We start from the raw sequence: 25279 nt of genomic DNA on the forward strand, positions 1-25279 counted from the left end.
AAATCAAAGAAAGGGCAGGCAGAGTAAATTATTCAAGGTAATATAGTCTAGAAACTTAGTGAGATGTTCTTGAAAGTTCCAAATGAGCATATCTGTGGGGAGACAGAAGTTTGGCAGCAGGCCAGGAGAAGCAGTGCTAAATCAGTTGTTCTAATTTTTTTTCAACCCACCATTGTTTCCTAACTTACGTTTCCATTTTGATGCATTATAACATCTTTTTTTTTTCTTCTTTTGACTACTGATGCATAATCTGACAGAATTAGACTAGATATTTTATTTCTAAACTGTCTCCAAGACAAACATTTATGTGACCTTGAATAAATCACTTAATCTTCTAGAAAGCTCATTTTTTCCATCAGTAAAAGACAGTAGAATAATAGCACATTTGTCAAACTGTACATAATGGTTTAATTCATATGAACTACCCAATCATATCAAGTAAGAAGGCAATTGGAACATGCGTGCTTTTACCCAGTTGGTAGAAATAATAGACCATTTTAAGTGAGGAAGTTAGAAAGTTTTCGCAATGGATTTTCTTCATCTTTTGAAGATTAATATTCCTCCCTGCAATGGGTCACTGTTTTAGGGTGGGCTCAGTTGCTGGTTTTGCTGCTCAAGCCCACTGCTTTCTCACTGATTGAAAGAGAATTTCTGCCTAATATAATGGCCACGCAATGAGCCATGAGCCTTCAGAATATAATGGAATGATTACGTCCTTTGTTCTGGCATCATGCCTCTCTAATGCAGCCTAGGATAGTGTTGGCTTTTTTGGCTGCCGTGTCATCTTGGTGACTCATATTGAACTTGCCGTCTACTGAAATCCTTAGATCCTTTCCACAGGAACTGTTGTCTAGCCATAGCTCTCTCATCTTATAACTTATAAATTGTCTTTTTTTGACTCGAAATGTAGAACTAGTTTTTGCCTTGGATTTGAACAGATATCATTCTTATGTTTTTGAGGTTATTCCCTCAGTATTCCTTTTCTCACCATTTTATTGACTATGAGGTTCTACTCCATTTCTTCTAAGGGATTCTTGCCCACAGCAATATATATAGTGATCACCTGAATTAAATTCACCCACCTTGGCAACTACTTCCTGGCAAAATAGAAAGAGAAGAAATGGAAGCAGTATCAGATTTTTCTTTTTGGCCTCAAAGATCACTGCAGACAGTGACTGCAGCCATGAAATTAAAAGATGTTTGCTCCTTCAAAGGAAAGCTATGGCAAATCTGGACAGCATACTAAAAAGCAGACATCACCTTGCAAGCAGAAGTCCATATAGTTAAAGCCATGGTTCTTCTAGTAGCAATGTATGGTTGTGAGAGTTGGACTATAAGGAAGGCTGAGTGTTGCAGAACTGATACTTTTGAATTTTGGTGCTGAAGAAGACTTCTGAGAATCCATTGGACAGGGGGCACCTAGGTGGTGCAGTAGATAGAGCACTGGCCCTAAGTCAGGAGGACCTGAGTTCAAATCCAGCCTCAGACTAAAACATTTGACACTTCCTAGCTGTGTGACCTTGGGCAAGTCACTTAACCCCAATTGCCTAAAAAAGACAAAACAAAACAAAACAAAACATATTTTGAGAATCCATTGGACAGCAAGGAGATCAAATAGAGAAATTAATTCAAGCTATTCACTGGAAGGTCAAATACTAATACTTTGGCCATGTAGTGAGAAGATGGAACTCATTGGAAAAGACCTTGATGTTGGGAAAGATTGAAAGCAAAAGGAAAAGGAGATAATAGAGGATGAGAAAGATAGATAATGTCATAGAAATAATGAACATAAATTTGGACAGACTTTGAAAAATAGTGGACGATAGAAGGGCCTGGCATGCTATGGCCTATGGGGTCACAAAGAATCATACATGACTGAACAACTGAACAACAGCAATTTTGTTTAGCTGGAATATTGAGTGCCAGATCAGAGCAATATGAAAAACGGCTGAAAATTTAGGTTGGAACCTGACTGTGGAGGGCCCAAAACTCTAAGCAGAGGAATTTATATAGACAACTGGAGTCGTTGAAGGCTTTTAAGCAAGGGAGTGATATGATCAAACATGAGCCTTAGTAAGATTCTTTGGGCAGCAGTGTGGATAATGTATTAAAGAGATGACAAAGAATTGAGGCAACCTGGAATGAGGCTCTTCTCTTAGTCCGTGTGAAAGATGGTAAGGACTTGAACCATGGTAATGGAAATAGGAGTACAGAGAAAGAGATATAAACAAGAAATGTTTGGAGGGTAGACTCTATAAAACTTGATTACTGATTGAAAGTGAGGGGGGTGCAGTGAAGAAGGAAGAATCAAGGATGATGCTTTGGTTAAGAACATGGGTGACTGGAAGCATATAAATACCTTCAACAGAAATAAGGAAGATTGGGGATAAAAACAGATTTAGGGAGAAAGATGATGAATACACTTTCAGCCAATCAACGAGCGTTCACTGAGTTAAAAGGCAGCATGGCATAGTGAATAGAGAGCCAGCCCTGATGCCAGGAAGGTCTGAATTCAAGCCCATCTCCAACATGTACTGGGTGTGTCACCTTTTAAGAGAGTCACTTTGCCTCTAAGTATTCTAAGCAACTTTACTAGTTGCAGAGAAGGCACAGACCTGCATTGATAGAGGGCCACCAAGGAGCTCACTTTAACCAATGAAATCACAGATCTAGCCCCTATCCCTTAGGCCCTCCATTGGGCTTATGTGCCACAAAATAGTCCTCAAGGATACATTGTGTTTGATATGCTGATAGGACATCTAGGAGGTGCCCAGTAATCAATAGGAGGTGGGAGATAGGAGTTCAGGAGAAAGATTAGAACTAGATCTATACATCTGGAAGTAATCTGACTAGAAATGATAATTGAATCCATGGGAGCTGTTCACATCATTTCTGACCAAGAACAGAGCCTTGAAGGACACCTAAGGAAGGTCAGAAGGGAGACTGATGAACCAGGAAAGGAGACCAGGGTGGAGTCGTCAGATAGGTTGGAGAACTGTGAGAGGGGTGTGTGTGTGTGTGTGTGTGTGTGTGTGTGTGTGTGTGTGTGTGTGTGTGTGACATGTGCCAAAGGAAGAGACGATATTGAGGAGGAGGGAAAGGTCATCACTGACAAAGCTTCAAAGAGATCAAGGAGGATGAGAGTGAGAAAGGGATTTAGCAGTTAAAAGTTAAAAACCGTGGCAAACCTAGAAGAGATTAGGTGTAGTAGAGCCGTGGAGCTAGACGCCTTTTTGATTAGGGTGTGAGGAAGTGGAAGCAACCAGGTATAGACAAGTCTTTCTAGGAATTTAACAGTGATTAGATAATACTTAGATATCATTTTAAGGCTTGCAGAGCTCTTTAGGGGATAGTGTGAATTGACAACAGGAGAGGAAGAAATTGAAAATGAGAGAAGAGGAGGGAATAATCACTGGAACAAGCTCCCAGAGAACATAAGGGAAAGTGGGATGAAGGAAACCTAAGAGAGTTACTGTTGACAAGCCACTTTTTACTCGAAGAGGAGGGGCGGAGGAGAAAACGGGTGAAGATGTGTAGGGGTTTTGAGGAGCTGAGGGGAAGCAATGAGGGCCACTCGCTGCAGCAGTTTGAATGAAGGCTCTTTGGATGAGTTTGAGGACTTTAAAAATAAGGAGGCTTGATGAGTTTCTACTACCCATTTCAGTTCTTATATTTGGCAACAAAGGACTCTCTACGTGACTATGTGGTAACACAGCATCCTTGCTAGGTTAGGGGAAGGGGAGAAAATACACAAGATCTGTTTTTTCAAAAATATTATTGAGGGTATCATTTTTTGTCAATGATACAATAAAATGTGTGTCCAGAAAAGGACCTTTGAAAACAGAATTAAAATTAATTGGAGGCTGAATAATTCTAAAACATGGGTGGGCCAAAGAACAAAACATAGAAATTATAGGTAATTTCATCAAAGAAAATTACAACAATGAGACAACATATGCAACCTAGGATCTAGGAATAAAAGACAAATACAACAATTCTTTCCCTTGAAGAGTTTACATTCTTCTTGGGAGAAGGTTACAACATGTAAAAAGAGAGACAAATACAAGATACATGCAAACCAAAAAATAGATACAGAATACTTTCAGTATGGGTCAGGGGTTGGTGTAATAATGACTAAAGGGATCGGAAAAGGCTTCTTCTAGGATGTGGCATTTGAGTTGAGCTTCAGATGATGTGCCCAGAGGTAGAAGTAAGTAGAGAACCTACTGTATGGAACACTACTAAAACAAATCTTAGAGGAAATTGTATAATTCTAAATACTCTAATCAAACAAAAGAGAGAAAGGACAGATACATAAAATCCCAAGGCCAAACTAGAAATTCTGAAAAATAAGGAAGAGATTAACAACAATGAAAGGAAATAAATCACTGAATTTATAAATAAAACCAGGAGCTGGTCTTACAACAACAAAAACCTAATAAAAATAAACAGCTAGTGTAATTGTTTTTCTTTTTTTCTTTTTTTGGTTAGGCAATGGGGTTAAGTGACTTGCCCAGGGTCACACAGCTAGTAAGTGTTATGTGTCTGAGGCCGGATTTGAACTCAGGTCCTCCTGAATCCAGGGCTGGTGCTCTATCTGCTGTGCCACCTAAATGCCCCCTAATTTTTTTTTTTTTGCAAAAAGAGATAGGAAAACCAAATTATTGGCATCAAAAATAAAAGATGATTCATAGCAATTGAAGATGAAATAAAGGAAACTCAGAATTTGTTTTGCCCAATTATATTACAACAAAACTGATAACTAAAAAAAAAAAGGATGAGTATGTCTATATATATATATATATATAAAATATGCAGATTAAGAAAATAAGAAATTGATTGTTTAAATCAACTAATGTTAAAAAGGCACAAACCAGTCACAGAAATGAATTGTGGCAGTTATAATTTAAATCGCTCTACAACAAGGAGAGAAAAAAGCTCATGATGGGTGGCCTTGATTTTTTAGTATAGTAGGAGGTGAGGTTATGGGGGGCAGGGAGGTTAGCAAAGGTATAGGGACTTTGAGAGGTTTTAGAACAGAGGCAATAGGGTGGGAGAGAAGCTCCCTTCTGAGCTCCAGTCTCACATCTCCACCTGCGTGCTGGACATCTCCTCAGAGTCCCACAAGCATTTCAAACTCAAAATGTCCAAAACTGAGCTCATCCTCTTTTCCCCTGAATCCATCCCTCCTCATAGTTTCTGTTTCTGTTGAAGGTATCAGCATCCTTTCAGTCACCCAGATTCAATCTCTCCTCTCTCTCCCATCCATCTACCTCTCCCCACACATTCCACAACTACCCTCCTTTACACCCTTCTGGTTCTCACCTAGACTGTTGTTGCAAAGTTTCCTGACTGGTCTTCCTTCATCAAGTCTCTTCCCTCTCCATTCCATCCTCCACACAGCTGCCAAATTGATATTTTTAAAGCACGAGTTGGATCATGTTGCTTCTCTGCTCAAGAAGCTTCAATTGTTTCCTCTTGCTTCTAGGATAAAATACAGATTACTTTGTTTGGCCTTTAAATCCATTCACAATCAGGCTCCAACTTGTTCAGACTGATTACTTCCCCTTATACACTATATTATAGCCAAACTGGTGCATTTGCTGTTTTCTGTGCTTTTGCAAGACTATTCCAGTCTCCCACCTAAAACCCACCCCCCAGGCTTGAAGTATTCTCCTTGATCATCTCTACCTCTCAGAACCCTTCAAGGTTCAAGTAAAGCGCCTTCCTCCCTTGAAGCTGCTTCCCCCAGCTGTTACTGCCTCAAGTCCTACTCCATGCTAAACTACTTCTATTTATTTTTCTTTTGTATATTTCTTGTGTGTGAATATATATGTTACCCTTCCCCAAGAAGAATGTAAGCCCTTTAAGGGAAAGGACTGTTACTTTTTTTTTCTTTGTATACCTAGGACCTAGCATAGTGACTGACACTTAATAAATTTTCCTTGCATTAGAATTGATTTAAATAAGGAAGCAGTTAGTACCCAGGTAAGATGGGAGAACATGAATTTATTGTGGATCCAGTTGGCAGAGTAGTGGCATTCAGTAGTACAGAGATAATTATGGAGAAGGTAGATAGTGGCCATGACTCAAGGTTAAAAATTGGCAGTCCGAGCAGGTCAGTTTGATCATGGGGCAAGGGATTCAAGAGTGGGAGGACATTGTATATGGTGGAACTAGTCAACTGGTAGTATCAAGACTACGAAGAGAGGAAAAATAAGGTCAGAGCAGGAGTAGTGGATTGAGAGAACAAAGCAAGATGCTAAAGGAGAGCCTGAAAGTCTCTGTGAAGATGGGTTTAGGGAGAAGTAGAGGGATACAGGAGGTTTTGGATAAGAAAGGTAAATGTAGCCAACTACATTTAGAAGATAAGGAAGAGAGTAAGAGCTGATTGCCCCTGATATGTGGTTGGTTTTCTTGCTTTTATTTTTTTTAACCAAATGTCACATTTGTTTTAGGGACTTGTTGTAATGTCTTCAGATCTGGAGGAGGTTGCAAAAAGCATTCTGATAGGCAAAATTCCAGGAATGTGGATGGGAAAATCCTACCCAAGCCTCAAACCACTTGGCAGCTATGTGAATGATTTCCTTGCCAGGTTAAAATTCTTACAGGTAAGCAATAACCAATCTGATAGCTGCTATACAGTCAAGGCTCTTTTTTGTCATTTTGTTCCATATGCCAGTTAAAGCCAGCTTGCCAGTCATTCTCAGATGTAATTTATGTAAGTCATTTCACTAACCCATTGGCCTATAGTTCCGTAAAACTGATTTTTGAGGATGAATCTTTCTGGAGGCTTCTCCAAGTGGCAGTTGTGCATTTTTAGTGAAGTCAGCTTCATGAAAGGCATTCAAGTCAATCAAATGTAAAGAAAAAAACTTTAATTAAATTGGCTTGCCCATTGAGTATCAAGTATGAACTCAGATCCCTACTGTATATGCATTGAGCATTTTAATTAGTTTGACCAGCTACTCAATGAGTAATCTGATTTATTTTTTGTGTATAGTAGTATACTAAGTCATAAGGATTACTCATTTGGTTGATTTCATAATGGTAGTGATCTAAATGCCCAATTATCTTGAAAATATTGGCTAAGCAAGTTAGATTCCACTGCTATTGTTCTTAGAGTTACTACATTACTACAGTATTAACAATTATACTATCCAGATATGTCTTGGCAGCAATAAAAGGCTTTACTTTTCTTAGATATGTATCTGGGGTCAATACTAAGGAACATTTCTGCCCTGTCTCCCCACAGCCCTCCTGCCTTGGCTTTGGGCTTTGTGCTTATTGCAGAAACAGCTGGGGAAAGGAAGAATGTGGAAAAGAATTTGCAGTTTTCAAATCTAGTTCCCTAGAGTGCACTTCATACCAGAGATGCACAAAAGATATGAACTCAGTAATTAGTTTAGTACACAGCTTGTCATCCAGACATTGTGCTTACAAAAGAAAAACCAAGTTGTGTTCCATTACTTGTGAAGGTCTCAGACTATCTGTAGTAAGAAACAAAGACTGCACTAGTCTATGTGGGCCATTTGGCTGCCATCTTGCCCAGCTCCTCTGCTGTAGATTAGACTGAACTGTATTTTGACAGAGAAGTCTTCAGGAGTTTTAGATTATCCAATTTTGACAGATTAGGGAAAGAGAAATGGGAAGATATACCTTTCTCACTAGACTTTATGCTTGTCTGTTTTTTTAAAATGTCTAATATGGTAGACTGTTTAGTTTACTATAGTAATATGGAAATATGGTATATTGTGGACTACTCTCTACATTAACCTTCAGTGAAAATGGATATCTTCAGATGTTGAGGTAAGTATAAGAATTGAGTATATTAATTATATTAAGTTTATATTAATATAGATTATATAATATAGATTATATGGTAATAATATAATTATTACTGTATAATATATATTAATTAAGTATAAAATTGCAAACAGTTATACTTCCATTCATTGTGTATTATGATTCTTGGATTTTTTAAGGGAGATATGAAGTATAGAAGTATGAATGGTTCTAGGCAAAAAATCTATATCCAGAGAAAGGCCTCACAGATGGAACATTTAGGATTTTTATCTTTGTAGATAATGTGGATTTGAAGCTGTTCTTACAAAGGGCAACATTACATCGTATTCTTAACACTCAGGCTATCCATCCCTGGCAAAAATAAAAGTGGAAGAGTCTTCTGTATCTCCACCTTTCCTTTTCTATGTACCCTACCCCACCTTTACCCTTGCAGTGTCACCCCTTCCTTCTCATAGTGTCAGCTCATCGCATAACTTATCTAAAATATAATTAGAATGGTTTCTATGACCATTTTTATTTGCAGATGTTGAACTTAATAGTTGAGAGACCTTATATACAGTGATAAAGCCTTTATCTCTCCCACTGTGCTTATGTAGCATTGGTATGAAATGGGAACACCACCAGTCTTCTGGCTGTCAGGCTTTTTCTTCACTCAAGCGTTCTTAACTGGAGCACAGCAGAACTTTGCAAGGAAATATACTATCCCCATCGATCTGCTTGGTTTTGACTATGAAGTTATGGACGACAAAGAATACAGGCATGCTCCTGAAGATGGTAAGCTCAAAAGAAGTCCCATAATGATAGATCAGATTTGTAAATTGAATAAAAAATATGACATGAACTAAATATTCTAGGTTTAGCAACTAACTTATAAACTACTCATTAATGAATGTTACAATTAAGAATTAAAATTTGAAATGTCATCTGTTTTTGTGCCAATCTCAAAACTTCAAATATGGTTTAACACTGAAGAATGTAGGTTCCCCCTGATTCTCAAAAGAGCTGGACTTCCTTCTGTGACGACACATAGTTTGGAAATGTCTGGTGTTCTGAGAGCTATGTGAAGTTGGATGGAGAGTGTTAAGGATATCAGCTTTGAGAAACTTTATATTCTTATTCAGTTCCTTTTTTTTTTAATACAAAGATTAATTCTACCTCATAATAATTCTACTTTATCAGTGGCTAAATTAAGACATTTCTTAATGTCTAAGAAACATGTTTCTGCCATGAATCAGTCGTGCTTTTGCTATCTATCTATGATCTCATAGATCTGGGTATTCCCTTTAGTGGTATGCATGGGAACCCATCTGTGCCTTGTGTGCCTCTTATATTGACCTAAAAATCTGTGATAGAAATTTTCATCAATATGTTAGACTGAATGCAAAAATATCAACTAACAGTCAAAAATATCTACTTGTAGTTTGTCCAATATATTGGAATATTTGGTATGTTTTATATATATACATATATATTGTTTTGTAGTACCACTAACACTTGAGAATGATAACTAGGAAATAATTCATCAAGAGGGGGAAAATAGGTCATTTTCTCAAATCTAGATTGTGAAAAACACACTTTGAAATCATAACTTTCCTGGAAATTCAGATGACAAATTCATATTGAATCCCATTTAATTCCCCCAACACTTAGTAATAGTTCACATTTTATTATCCATACTCTCATACATCTAAAAATATGTTGTTTTGTGATAGTTCCTTGCTTGCTCCATATATATCTTATCTACCAAATTAAATTGTAAGTGTCTCAGCATCAGGAAATCAGGATATATAGATATCCCTTATAGCACCTAGTAAGTACAAGGCTGAACATGTATTAACATGTACGCAGTAACAAAATAGTAAGGCCTGTGAATATTTTATCATGGCGGATGGGAAACATAGATTCATCCTCATTCCATACAAATACTAAAATATCCACAGATTTAATGGTTAGGAGGTGGCTTATATATCAGAAAGATGGAGATGATGTAAAAATATGTCACATTTTTAAGTTTTACTGAGTGTCTAAAACTATCTTTCATGGAAATAATATAATTGGTTATATCATAGCTAAAATGAGTTCTGTGCCCAAATTTGATCAGATCTCTCTATGTGCAATCTGAGCACTGAACTGGTAAGAACATGGAGAAAATCTTCGTAAAAATTTGAGGAGGGGGGCAGCTAGATGGCTTAGTAGATAGAGCACTGGCCCTGGAGTCAGGAGGACCTGAGTTCAAATCCAGATTGAGAGACTTGACACTTACCAGCTGTGTGACCCTGGGCAAGTCACTTAACCCCATTGCCTAGCCAGGAAAAAAAAATTTGAGGAGATTATGATTGGTTGATATTTTAGTGACAAAGCATCAAAATAGCTGCTCTGTCGTTGTTATAATTATACCTTATTCTCAATTATTTCACCATTGGCAGTGTCCACAACTAGTAACAGCTTTACTTGCTCACAATAAAAACACATGCAATAACAAGATATAAGAATGAGAACTCTTAATAACTAAAGATATTAAAATAAACAAAATCCTTAATGATACATGAGATACATTACAACACACACAGCACAGCTGATTTGACGTCCAGCCAGAGTTGTACCACCACCTAAGTCTAAAAAGTTCAGATACTTGCCAGTGAGTGAGCTGATTTCTACAGAGCTGTGTCATTCCTGCTCCTTTTTGTTAGCTGTCCCAGTCCAAAATTGCTTGGAATCCTTAGAAAGCTTTTAATCTTATTGTCCCTGGCATACCCTGTGAGGGGAGGACAAAGAGAGAGAAAAGAAAAGGGAGAGGGTAGGGGAGAAGGAAAGACACACACAGACACACAGAAAGTAAACAAATAAATTTTTAAATCTCCAACAACCTTGGCTCTATTAGGGATGGACACTTGGCCAGGATTCTTCAGTTTTTAAGATGCAGGGAAGCAAAATGTCAAAGGAAGTTTAGCCTAGGGAGAAAACCTGTAACAGTGAGTGGTCATGAATAATACATCATGAAATACCTTCATTGAAATCACTTCCCTAGTAAGTAGCTGCAGTTTCTCCAATGATCTTTCCCTCTTTAGTAGTTACATTATATAACCAGACCAGAAATGAAAAACAAGATTAAACCACAAATAATAACTATGGGTTTGCCAAACCTAGCTGAAGGTCTTGTCAGCAGAGTGGTGCCAAGCATTAATACCTTATTAAGGTGTGCTAGGAGTGAGGAACTGGGGGAGCTGGGGAGCAGATAGCTGCCGCAGAAATCTTAGGCAGGAGAAAGTACTTAAAAGTTGTGGCTATGATGACCCTATCTCCAACTTTGGATCAGAAGAGCAGAGGGGAAGGAGAATGACCAAATGGCAGGAGAGAGATTGACTCCCAAGCTTAATGCCAAAGACCACAAAGAACTTTTAGTGTTGTTTGACATCCTTCAGTTTCTCTAGGTGGAATGAAAAACTTCACCTAATATCTGTGGTGAGATGTTTGGAAGAAGTTTCCCCCAGGAAATTAGACATAATCTTCAGGATAAAGTTACTCTAAGACTTCAGTTTTCCTGCCTGCAAAATGAGGATGAATATAAACATCCTACCTCTTTTGTAAGGCATCAAATAATACAGTTGTAAATTTGGATGAGAATATAGAGGGTTATTTTTGGAGTGCAGAGAGATGGGAAAACCATAATCCTCTCAAGATGCAATGGAATTGCATTCAGAAGACCTAGGTGCAAATCCTAAATCTGCCCCTTGACTTGCATGAATTTGGGAAAGTCACTTCATCCTCTGGGCTTTAGTTCTATCATCTATAAAATGAGAGAATTAAACCAAGTGACCTCTTAAGTCCATATCAATTCCAAATCTATGATCTCATGATCTCTAGAGGAAATCATCTCTTACAACCTGGATGTAGAGAATTTTTAGCTCCACCAAGAGAATTTGAGGGACTTCTGGGTCCTATGAACAAGAAGATGGCATACTAGACATTTCTTCTCTGATACCCATAATCTCTCAAACCTCTCTAAAACAGATGTTATGTGCCAAACATAAACCAACCAGCTATTTCCATGCCTTAGAACACCAGGAATCCAACACCAGGTTAAAAAAAAAAACTCCACCAAACCCAGGAACTGATGTTCACTGACCCTGAGCTCATTCTGCACCTCTCTCCTACCTCCCACACCAATCGTGAGTCTGCATTAGCAAATTCAAAGATACAACACAGGTTCACATAAAAACCCATCTCTGTGGCCCATTCCCCACTCCCTCTTTCCAGTGATGTAGAGACCCCAGTTTCAGCCTGAAGAAGTTTGCTTGGGCCTCAAAAGCCAGCTTGACCACAGCCCTTCAAGAACAAAAGCTTTCCAGGAGCTGCAACCCAGAAGTACGAATGCTGGGGAAAGCAGTGGTGAACTGCTAGTACTGGGCCAGAGAACTGAGGACCTGAGTTCAAATATGGCCTCAAATACTTACTAGCTTTGTGATCCTAGGCAAGTCACTTAACTTCTCTGTTTGCCTCAGCTTCCTCATGGGATAATAAGAGCACCCACCTCCTAGGGTTATTGTAAGGATCAAATAAGGTGATAATTATAAAGACCTTAGCACAGTGCCTGGAACATAGTAAGCATTACATAAATGTTAGCTGCTATTATTATTGTTATTATTATTATTGCTAATTATTATTATTGGCATTCTTCTGGAAATAAGGCGCAATTAAAAAGGGGAGTCCATGGAGTGAACCTTACAAAGCAGTGGCAGAAAGTGCCTAGAGGGGAGACACTAAAATGGATAACTTGGAGCTTTTGATAGCATGAAGAATGCAGAGAAAAGAGACCAGATAATTATAGGAGTCATGAATCAGAGAATGAGGGGAGTAAACATAAAAGAAGTTGAATAATGAAGAGAGTGAAAGAAATCCCTTTTAGAAAGTGGAACAAAAAAATAAAATTTAAATCTAAGTAAGAGGCCTACCTGAAGGGGAGGAGAAGAAAGGGAAATCTACTTGAGTAAACAGGAGAAAAAAACATATATAACCAGATAAAAGCAGGAAAAAGAAGCAAATGAACAAAACCCTAAAGAGAAAAAGGTAACAAATGAGAAGAGAGGATGGGGGGAAGTGGGGAAAGGCAAAGAGCTAGTAGGAACAGGGCCACCTTAAAAAAAATCAAAGAAGGAACATAATACTTTGTTTATAGCAGAAGAGATAACATGAAACTGAAAAGCTTCAGCACAGACTACATCTAGGATAAGAAGGAAAGTGGCTAAATAAAAAATCTTTTTATCAAATTTCTCTGATGAGGGCTTAATACTCAAGATATATTAGATAGATGATAGATAGAAATATAGATAGATATAGATATATATCAAGATCACCAAGAGATCAAGACATATATATGTGTGTGTGTGTGTGTGTGTGTGTATGTGTGTGTGTATATATATATATTTGTATATATATATATATACATATACGTATATCTATTAAAGCCATTTCCCAATAGGTAAATGGTCAAAGGATATGAACAAACAGTTCTCAAAAGAAGAATTTCAAAATATTCACAACCACATAAAAAACAACCAAAACTCCAAATCACTATTAATAAGATAAATACACATCAAAACATTCTGGAGGCTTCATTTCACATCCTGAAAATTGTCAAATATAACAAAAAATGGCAATACTCAATGTTGGAGGGGTTTAGAAGGTTAGTTAAACCAGTACATTGTTGGTGGACCTATGAAATGATACAACCATCTTGCAAAGAAATTTGGAATTATGTAAATAAGGTGACTAAAATGTCCATACTCTTTGAACCAGAGACTCCATTACTGAGCTTATACTCTAAGGAGAAGTCATTGATAAGAAAAGAATTCTCCATATACTATGGTACATCTATAGCTGCACTCTTTGTGATAGCTAAAAATTGGAAACAAAGTAGATACCCATCCTATTGGAGAATGTCTAAGCAAATTGTGGTACGTGAACGTAATGGAATATTACTATGTTGTAATAAATTATGTGTGTGATACATACAAAGAAGCCCAGAAAGATCTATGTGAACTGATGGATGCAGAGTGAAGTAAGCAGAGCCAAGCAAACATAATATACAACTACAACATAACTGGAAAGCATGATACACCAAAAAATCCAAAGTAAATCTAACAAAATTATATATATAAAGTGGACCTCAACTGAAGAGAAAGAGATATGAGAGAATATCCCCAACCTGCCCCTCGGTGGAGGTAGGAGATCCTCAGGTATTAAAAACTGCATACATTTTTGGACTTTTTAAATGTATCAATCAATTGTACTGACTTTTTTTTTCTTTTTTTCCTCTCCAAAAAATACTATTTGTCATATTGTATGGATCTCTGAGAGAAGGATGGGGAGGGATATGTGGAATACTGTGGGGATGTAAGAGAAACAGAAAACATCAATAAAAACATATTTTAGGGGGTGGAGCCAAGATGGCGGAGTAAAAGCAGTGACTTGCTTGAGCTCTCCCCCAAACCCCTCGAAATACCTGTAAAAAATGGCTCTAAAATTCTAGACCAGCAGAACCCAGAAAAAGAGTGGAACAAATTTCCAGCCCAAGACAACCTGGATGGTTATTTGGAAAAGTCTATTGCACTGGGCTGAGAGAGCAGCACAATTCAGTGTGGGCATGCAGGCAAAGACCAGGTATCAGCCAACCTGGAGGCTTCAGGGACTGAATCATGGGCAGTTGTGACAATTTCCAGGCTTCTCAACTCACAAACGCCAAAGACAACTTAGAAGGTCAGTAGGAAAAGTCTGACCACAGTGAGAGAGAGGCTCGATCCCAGCCCCAGTCCCTCTGCAGCCCTGGGGTGGCAGCTGCTTCTGTAGCTTGGCCCACAGACTGAGGAGGAATTGGGTGGCTGATCAGAGGGGGATTGCAGGGAGCTGTTTGCCAGTGCTGAGGCAGGAATCTCTTGCTTTGCCTGTGCTTGGATCTGGGTCACAGTTCTGGGTGGTGGGCCTGGGACAAGGAACTTATAGTGGCAGTCGAGAAGAATCCTCCTCACAGTTCCAAGGCAGAAGAGAGTGCCTGTTGTCTCTCATAGACCAGAGCACAGGCCAGAAAAGGAAAAACACCCCGCCTTTGATCATACCACCTTAGAAGAACTAAAAATATACAGGTCCCGAGAAGTATCTCTGAAAATAGCTGCACAAAACCCTCAAAGCTTGGGGTAGTACATTCTCCACACTGGAAGCAGACACCTACCTTAAAGGAGTTTAAAAGTCAAGTAATTGGTTGGGAACATGAGCAAACAGCATAAAAAAAGTCAGATCATAGAACTGTTCTTTGGTGACAAAGAAGATCAAAACATACAACCAGAAGAAGACAACAAAGTCAAAGCTTCTACATCCAAAGCCTCCAAGAAAAATATGAATCAGTCCCAGGCCATGGAAGAGCTCAAGAAGGATTTTAGAAGTAGAGGAAAAACTGGGAAGAGAAGTGAGAGTGATGAAAGAAAATCATGAAAAACAAGTCAACAGCTTGCTAAAGGAGACCCAAAAAAATACTGAAGAAAATAACACCTTAAAAAATAGCCTAACCCAAATGGCAAAAGAGGTCGAAAAAGCCAATGAAGAGAAGAATGCTTTAAAAAGCAGAATTGGCCAGATGGAAAAGAAGGTCTAAAAGTTCATTGAAGAAAATACTTCCTTAAAATTATAATGGAGCAATTGGAAGCTAGTGGCTATAAGAAATCAAGACACTGTAAAACAAAACCAAAAGAATGAAAAAAATAGAAGACAATGTGAAATTGGAAAAACAACTGACCTGGAAAATAGATCCAGGGGAGATAATTTAAAAATTATTGGACTACCTGAAAGCCATGATTAAAAAAAGAGCCTAGACATCATCTTTCAAGAAATTATCAAGGAAAACTGCCCTGATATTCTAGAACCAGAGGGTAAAATAAAAGTTGAAAGAGTCCACCCATCATTTCCTGAAAGGGATCACCAAAGAAAAACTCCTAGGAATATTGTAGCCAAATTCCAGAGTTCCTAGGTCAAGGAGAAAATGTTGCAAGCAGCCAGAAAGAAACAATTCAAGTATTGTGGAAACATAATCAGTATAATACAAGATTTAGCAGCTTATACATTAAGGGAACAGAGAGCTTGGAATATAATATTCTGGAAGTCAAAGGAGATAGGATTACAGCCAAGAATCACCTACTCAGCAAAACTGAGTATAATCTTTCAGGGGGAAAAAATGGATATTCATTGAAATAGAGGCCTTTCAAACAATCTTGATGAAAAGACCAGAGCTAAATAGAAAATTTGACTTTCAAATACAAGACTCAAGAGAAGCATGAAGAGATAAACAGAAAAGAGAAATCATAAGAGACTTATAAAGTTGAACTGTTTACATTCCTTCATGAAAAGATGATATTTGTAACTGATGAGACCTTTGTCAGTATTAGGGTAGTTGGAGGGAAAAAAATTATATGTAGATAGATGGATAGATAGATAGATAGATAGATAGATAGATAGATAGATAGATAGATAGATGGCACAGGGTGAGTTGAAGATGAAGGAGTGATATCTGGAGAATAAAATTAAGGGGTGAGAGAAGATTATACTGGGAGAAGGAGAAAAGGAGAGGTAGAATGGGGTAAATTATCTCACATAAAACAGACAAGAAAAGGCTTTTACAATGGAGGGGAAGTGGGGGAAGGTGAGAGGGAATGAGTGAATCTTATTCTCATTGGATTTGGCTTAAGGAAGGAATACCATACACACTCAATTGGGTATGGAAATCTATCTCATCCTATAGGAAAATAAGGGGAAAGGGGATAAAAGAGCGGGGTGGGGGATGATAAAGGAGAAGGCAGATTCGGGGAGGGGGTAATCAGAAGCAAACACTTCTGAGGACAGAAAGGGTCAAAAGTGGGGGTGGGATAGGATGAAGGGAAATATAGTTTTAAACAACATGACTACTATGGAAATGTTTTGCATGACTACACATGTATAACCTGTAACAAGTTGCTTGCCTTCTCAATGAGGGTGGGTGGGGAGGGAAGAAGGGAGAAAATTTGGAACCCAAAGTTTTGAGAACAAATATTAAAAGTTGTTTTCATATGCAACTGGGAAATGAGATATACAGGCAATGGGGTATAGAAATCTCTCCTGCCCTACAGGAAAATAGAAGGGGAAGGGGGGGATAGAAGGGAGGGCAGGTTTGGGAAAGGAGTATTCAGAATGCATGCCATCTTGGGGAGGGGGAAGAAACAAGATGGGGAGAAAATTGGGAACCCAATATCTTGTTGAAGTGAATGTTGAAAACTAAAAATAAATTATACAGAAAAAAATAAAATAAAAACATATTTTAAATAAAAGAAATTGAAGTTACACAGATTTGCATGCTAGGTGCCTCAGGAAGTCTGCAGTCCTATTGTGTAGTCAACTTGCCAAATGCAATATTCTACTCCAGGGGTGGGGCACTTGCTTCCTTTTATTGAGAGGATTTGTTGTGTGAAGTTTGTATTCAGTCAAAGGACCACACTTGAAGATCTAGAGGGCCACATGTGGCTTTGAGGCAGCAGGTTCCCCACCCCTGCTCTAATAAGAGTTAAATCTACATGACCTTAAGGAGAAGAGGAAAGAGCCACTAAATAGTGCAGTGGACAGAGCACAGAGCCTAGAGTCAGGAAGACTCATCTTCCTGAGTTCAAATGTGGCCTCAGATATTTACTAATTGTGTCACCCTGAGCAAGTCATTTAACCCTGTTTACCTCAGTTCCTCATCCATAAAATGAGCTGGAGAAGAAAACTCCATACTGTAGACCAGTCCACTATCTGCCAAGAAAACCCCAAATGGGGTCATGGAGAGTTGGATGCAACTGAAAAACGGCCAAACAAAACAACAAGGTGGAGGGGAAGCAAACGAGTACCACCATGTAGACCAGTCCTTTTGGGGAAGGGGGAACAGGAAAAAATGGCTGGAATGACAAATGAGTTCATAAGTGTAACTCTGGGCTCCAAAAAACTTCTGTCAATTTCTGTGTTTTACTTATCTCATCTAGTATGATTCACATATTCAAAGGCACCTGGATTTTGCTTACCTTAGTTTAATGCATTTTTTTAAAAACTTCATCTCCATTTGTTTGACTCAGTCTAAAACTTCACTAACCTTACTTTCTGAGGCCACTATGAATTAGTCTGGATAAAGTCAATTTCATGTGTTGCAATTACATTTGAGGCTTTATTTCTCTAGAAAAAGACTGGGACCTAGGGATAGCAATATCCTTGTATCCCTACTATGGCTATAACACCATACCATGTGCTGTGGGAGGATAATAGGAACATAGATTCAGAACTGGAAGGAACCAGTCTTAGAGCCCAACCCCTTCATTTTACAGATTAGAAAACTGAGGCCCAACATCACAAGGATAGTAAACTGTAGAGCTGGGATTTGAACACAGGTCCTCTGATTCCAAATCCAGCCCTCTTTTGGATAGGAAGAATACTAGGATGCCTTTGCCATCAACAAAATTATATCAGTAAGCACAAAATTATCTATAAGAGAAACACATGTGGAGGGAACAGAAAATAAAGGAACAGTGATAGTAAAGTCAGGTTAATGAAAGAAACGTTCTGTCCTCCCATTCCATTATACTTTTTGGATACTCAAATAAATTGTTAAAATCTCCTTACATTGTAGATCTCTTCATCTCATATTCTTTCTATCTCCTAGCTGTCATGAAAATAGAAACCTAGATTTCTTCAAAAGACATTCCATAGATGGTCAGTCTTACCAGTATAGGCTACTCTTGCTCTCAGGACCCCAGATGTACCAAGCCACAAGGAGCTTAATCCTTGCTCTTAGCTAGCTCTTCCAGACACTCCCTCTACCCCCATCATTCTATAACCTCTCCTTTGAGGGTCATTCCATGTGTCTATAATACCTTGCCCCTAGATTTTTGGTTCTCTTGATAGATAAGCCTTTGGGTCACTCTTATTTTTCTAAAGAATATCAGTTTCTGGGCTATTTCCATGGTCTTCACCCTAAAGTTCCCTATTCTTCATCTTCACCATAACTTTTAGCCCTTCCATTCTTCTCTATTCACCTACTCCATTATCTCTGCTCTGACACCACTTTCTTTTCTTCATGTTCTTGGCCCCTATAACTAATCATTTTAGAATCACAAAATCCCAGAATCATAAGGAAACTCAGAGGCCTTTCTAGTCCAACCTGTACCTGAATTAAGAATTTCCTTTACAATGTACCCAAAGATGTGCATGAAACTTACTTTACAGAAAGAGCAGGATGTCCCAAACTTGGAGTTAGGAAGACTTGGTTATATATTCCACTTCAGACATTTAGTAGCTGTATCACGCTTAGCAAGTTAGTAACTTCTCTGAGCCTCAGTTTCTTTGTCTGTAAAATGGGAATAATAGCGCTCTCCTTATAGGGTTGTTGCAAACCTTAAAGTACTATATAATTATTATAGTAGATATTAACTAGTATTATTGTGTCCAAAAGTGATTTATTAGAGGATAATCTCTAGCTGACTGGTGGCTAGAGCTGCTGTTCTTTAATCGGTGTCCAGATTGGGGTGATGGTATAGAAGGTTCCTCCAAAATGGTTTCATAGCTTTCCTTGTGGCATAAGAAAAGTCCCATCTCTAATGTGTGTTAAAAATGTTCCTCCTCCTTTTCAGGGATTCTGAGATGGCTATTGTTGAGAAGCAAGCTTTTACTTGTTACCTCTACTTACAGATAATACCATAGTGATTGGTTGAATGACATGTGGCCCTATTTCCTCATTTACCCAAGTTTGGATAACAAGAAGTTTGGAGAGGACCTCAGGTGACTTATGATCTCATGAACTTTGGGACCTTGAGGCCTTGTTTATTAAGTTATAATTGGAGAAAGAGAAGGAAACTTTCTCAGCTGATTTTAAGGAGGAAAGCAAAAGAAAGCAGTAAATAATTGACACTACATAAAGTAACCGTTCTAAATTGTCTACACAGTATCAGGAAGATGTAATTTAGTTAAGTTCTAAAGTGGGAATCAAAGACCTTATGGAGATATTTATGATGTTTTTATTTCCCCTTTGGGATTCTACATGTGAATGCTAACCTAGACAGATCCATGTTGGTGGAGGGAGAGAGGGGGAGGGGAGAGGTTTGTGAAAATTTTTCAATACACAAAAATGCTAACAAGGGAGAGAAGTCCTCAGTTATTCATATAGCTGTGTATACGTGTTTGTATGGATAGCAAATAGGCTCTATTAATTTATGTTGCCCAGTAAAGAAGAATGGCATTTGTAATTACAAAATTATAAGAAGAAAATATGTCCTTATAAACAATAAGAAACCACAAACCAGACATTATGAAGAAAATCACAGCAGTCATAGCTTAACAGACCTTACAATAGTTTTTCTCCAAGAAGACTTCTTTCAAGACTGGAACAAAGGAAGAGAATGGGTTGCTGGTGTGGAGATGAATGGGATGTGAGGGGGGAAAATGAAGCTTTTGATGGATGGCCTCAAGTGAAATATGAGGTGAGGTCCTCTGTTGAGAGGAAGACTGGAAGGAGTGATTTAGGTGGCTTGAAGAGAGAATATAAGGATTGAAGAGTGTAGGAAGAACACAAGGACTAGCATGAGGCTGTGAGGGCCCAGTATACTATGAGTAACATAAATTCATAGTGGACCCAGTTAACATATTGCTATGTCTCTCCAAGTGAATTCAGCAGCACATAAAAAGGAGTGGAAAAGGCAGAGTGGGAGTAATCTAGGATTTGGGTTTGAAAACAGGGAAATAGCAATTGAACCAGAGGTCAAAGAATTCAGGGAGGGAAAAGGGTGTAAAGTGTAACTGACTAACTATAGGGTCAAATTTTTGAAGGGAAGAAAGTAAGGACAAAGTTATATAAAGTATCCCTTTGGTAGTTTGATTGATAAGGCATTAAAATGTAAATTAACTTTGGAAGTATTGTCATTTAAATTGTTCTTTATTTCTTTAAGGAATGTTTTGTAATTGAATCTTTAAATGTTTTTTGTGTGTTTCAGTAATTCAATCCCTAGATAGTTTGTGCATTTTGTAGTTATTTGGAATGGTATTTCCATTTCTATTTTTGTTCCTTAGGTTTGTTATATTCATAAAGAAATCCAGGGATTTATTTTGTACTCTGCAAGTCTGCTGCAAATATTAATTATTTCAGTTAGTATCTTTGCTGATTCCCTAGGATTTTCCAAGTAAACTATCATATACATCATCAGCAAACAGGGATAGTTTTATCTCCTCTTTGCATATCTTTATACCTTTTCTTTCTCTTGTCTTATTGCTGTTTATGTCCTTTACAGAACCATATCAAATAATAGTGGGGAGATTGGATAGCTTTGCTTCACTTCTGCATTTATTGGAAAAGGTTTAATGTATTCCTATTGCATATGACGCTTATTTTTAGATTTAGATAGGTATTTTATGATATTAAGTGTTCTTTATCTGTACTTTGTAGGGTTTTTAGCATAAAAGAGTGTTATACTTTGTCAAAGGCTTTTTCTGCATATATTGAGATGATCATGGGACTTGGGATGTTTTGGTTTTTAATGTGATTAATTATGTTGATTATTTTCTTAATGTTGAAACATCCTTGCATCCCTTGTATAAATCCCACTTGGTCATAATGAATGATTTCCTGGGTGAATCACTACATTCTGTTTGACAGGACTTTGTTTAAAATGTTTGAATTAATATTCATTAATGATATTGGCTCATAGTTTTTCTTTTCTGTATTATCTTTCCCTGGTTTAGATGTTAGGACTACATTTGTCTTATAAGAGGATTCTGTTAGGGTGCTTTCTTTTTCAGTTTTTGGGAATAATCTGGAAAATGTAGGTACTGTTTTTTAAAATTTTGATAAAATTATCCTATCACCAAAACCAAGTTTTTTACTTTTTTGTTTAGTTTTTTTCCCTCCTTGGTCGTTTCTTTATAGCTAGATTTCTTTCCTTTTCTGAGATTTGGATTATATAAAATCTCTATCTGATCTTCTGACCCTTTTGCTAATTTATGTTTTTGAATGTATTCCTCCATTTCTTTTGTGTTTTCAGTTTTGTTAGCATATAACCATTCATAATATGCTATGGTTATTCTTTAAATCTCTTCTGGTTTTGTTGCATTTGTTATTCATTTGCTTGTTCATTTGATATTTTATTGATTTGATTTTCTGCCATCTTTTTAATTGGATTAACTAAAAGTTTATCAATTATATTACCCTTTTCAAAGACCCAGCTTTTAGTTTTATTTATTATTTCTATAGGTTTTATGGTTTCTGATTTAGCAGTTTCTGTAATTTTAATATCTCTGCTTATTTGCTTATTTTAGGTTTATTTATTCACTAATTTTAAAATGATTATTCAGTTAATCCTTTTTCCTCTTTTCTTAATCTATGTTTATGGAGATAAGATCTTTCTGTTAAACAGATTTAGCTGCTTCTCAGAAATATTGCTATGTTATTTCACCATTATTATTTTCTATCATGTAATTATTGTTTCTTTGATTTGGTCTTTCACCCATTCATTATTTAGTATTCCATTGTTAAATCTCCATTGGGTTTGTGTCTTTTTTTTCTGATTCCTGAAGCAATGACTATTTTTATTGTGTTATAGTCTGTCAAGGATGTATCAATTATTAATGCATTTTTACATTTGCTTGCAATAATTCTGCATCCTAATAGGTGGTCAGTTTTTGTAAATGTTCTGTGTGGTGCTGAGAAATATGTATATGCTTTTGCAGTCCCACTTAGAAAAACCATAAGCCTTTTAATTCTAGTTTCTCTAACAATTTGTTCAGTTCCATATTTTCCCTGTTATTTATCATTTTGTTAAACTTATCCAAAACTGAGAGAAGGATATTGAAGTCTCCTGTCACTATTGTGTTATTTTTATATCTTCTTGTAGCTCAGTTAATGTTTTGTTTATCAATACTAAGGCATTTGGAGCATATAAGTTTATTTCTGATATTGGTTTGTTGTCTACATTTCCATTTACAATAATATAGTTTCCTTGTTTATCCCATTTTTTTAATGTTTGTTTTTGTTTTGTCAGATAGCATGACTGCAGCTCCTGCTTTTTGGATTCATTTGATACATATTTAAATGTTTTCTACCCTCTCAGCTTTATTTTGTGTATGTCTTTGTTTTTTAAATGTGTTTCTTCTAAGCAAGAGATTGTAGGGTTTTGTTTTCTTATGTAGTCTGCTACTCTTTTTCAGTTTTTTTTTTTGATTATTGAATCCATTCACATTTAAACTTATGAGTGTCATGTTTATATTTACCTTCATTTGTCTCTAATATTGGGGGGTTTTAGATTGTGATTTTCCCTGTCTTCTATAAATACAGTACTATGTTCCCTCATTTACTTTAGCTTATTCTTTTGTAAGGCAGTCCTATTCTCAATGGTTATCTTCAACTCACCTCTGATCACCTCCTCACTTTAGTTACCCCTTTCCCTTTAGAGTTTTGCTTATTCCTTTTTCTTTCCTGCCTTTATCTAGTTATGTAATTCTTCTCCCCTCTCCTTTTCTTCTCAGTCAAATAGATTCCCTATTCCCCTTCAGCTAGTTTTTAATAATTTTAAAATTCTCATTATTTGCACACATTTCCAGAGGTAGTTTCTTTTATTCTCTTCATTATCTATCTTCTCTTTCTGGCTAGAGTAAAACCTCGTTCTCTTCTACTCAACCCATCGATTCTCTGTATTTCTAATGGAATCAAAACTTCCAGGGTATCCATTCTGGTCTCTGCTCTCTGGACAATTTCTGCCATTGCCTAATAGAGCTTGCCTCATGCATTCCTTCTTTCCATTTTGCCTCATTTCCAGAACAAATCCAATACTTGCAAGTGACAGAGAAGACATTATCCTGTAGTAGTACACCCACTTCACCTCCATGTCCCTTATTATGCATTTTGCCATTGATCTATATCCTCACCCCAGTTAACTTCTTTTCTCCATTTGCCTCAAAATCTCTTCTCTGCATCTATGCCTTTCCTTTTTTTCCAGGGGCCAGTAGCTCTCGGGAATCCCAATCCTCCCCTCTCCCCTATCCTTCCTGAGTTAGGAGTAGTGGACTTTTCAAGCATCAAATGCCCCCAGACCACACCCAACATGAGGTCCCCATTTCCGTTCGCAAGACATCTATTTTCACACATATGAGCATTCATCAGTGGAACCCCCTCCCCCTACCAAAGCAAAGCCTCTCTTCCCTCCACTTTGTTCAATAGTCCCTCAATCTCCCTCCTCATTCACTTCCCTCTAGGTTCTTCTCTTCCTGAGGCTATAGTGGTTACATTCCCTAGATTGCTAGCCATCAGTTTGACCCATGTGCATGACACAATCCCCTCAATTACCCCACCCCTGCTTACCTCCCTTTTTTTCATTCACCCTCCCATTTTGCAATATAATCACAGAAAAACATTGATTCACCTATAGGGAGGGTGTTGTCAGGTTCTTTCCTTAATGCCCCAGGCCTACCTCTCCTCCGTTGCCTCCACAGGACTTTTGCCTTCACCCTTGTTTCTTTGTGTATTCATTACTCTTTGAGAAGCAAATAACCCCTGCATATCTAGTTTCTTTCTAAGAATGTTTCCAATGTCTACTTATCATTAAGTATCCACCTTTTTTCATTTATGGTCAAGCTCAGGTTTGTGAGGTAGGTCACCTTGGGCCACATCCTGAGCACCAGTGCTCTTTGGAACACATTCCATTGCCTCCTGCATTTTCTGTGGAGTGCAGAATAGTCTTGTGCTATTCAAATTTGGCAGAACTTGTTTTGGATTTGAATTATTAAATTTAGCCATTATGAATCTTAGAGTTTTCAGCCTTGGTTTGTTTGTTTGTTTTCCACTGGAGACACTCTATGAATTCTTTCAATTGGTATTTCATTTTCTCTGTTCAGAAGTTCACTATTTATTACATAACTAGATAAAGGCAGGTACTAACAAGCATTTCTTGCATTATGGTGTTGAAAGTTTTTTGTCTTGTCATGTTCTTCCAAGAGATCTATGATCCTTAGGTTGTCTCTGTGCATCCTGTCTTTGAAATCAGTATGTTTTGTGTGCAAAACATGACCTTTTTTCCTTCTGTTTTTTCTTCTTTTCTTCTAGATTGTACTTTATTTCTATGTATTTGTATTCCTAATCAGTTCTATTTTGTTTCTTTGCTGAGACTTTCCATTGCAAATCATAGTTTTTCTATTCTATCCATTATTTTTTTGCTGTGCAGATCAAAGACTGTGCTCTCATAATTCTCATTTCTTTTTCAAACCACTCAGAAACAGCATGTTATGGTTCCATGTTCTCCCCAAATTTTACAGGGTCCCCTGTCTCATCAAGTGTTGAATCATTTTCCTTTGTTTTGCAGTATTTATTCATAGATGTCTGAACTTGTTTACTAGATCTGGAGGCCATATTTATTTTTGCTATTAGTGTTCTCCCTGTTGATTTATATGCTTG

At 37.4% G+C, this 25279-nt stretch overlaps 1 protein-coding gene across 1 annotated transcript in view; it reads left to right on the top strand.

Moving 5' to 3' along the window:
• Positions 1 to 25279, top strand: part of DNAH7 (dynein axonemal heavy chain 7) — a 285950-nt gene that overhangs the window by 242676 nt on the left and 17995 nt on the right. The window contains exons 61-62 of the mRNA XM_020993533.2: positions 6459 to 6611; positions 8403 to 8580. Of these exons, the coding sequence (XP_020849192.1) occupies positions 6459 to 6611; positions 8403 to 8580 (331 nt within the window). The remainder of the gene's footprint in view (positions 1 to 6458; positions 6612 to 8402; positions 8581 to 25279) is intronic.

This window comes from Phascolarctos cinereus, unplaced genomic scaffold, assembly GCF_003287225.1.
Source record: "Phascolarctos cinereus isolate Bilbo 61053 unplaced genomic scaffold, phaCin_HiC Scaffold_726;HRSCAF=1367, whole genome shotgun sequence".
Classification (NCBI taxonomy): Eukaryota; Metazoa; Chordata; class Mammalia; order Diprotodontia; family Phascolarctidae; genus Phascolarctos; species Phascolarctos cinereus.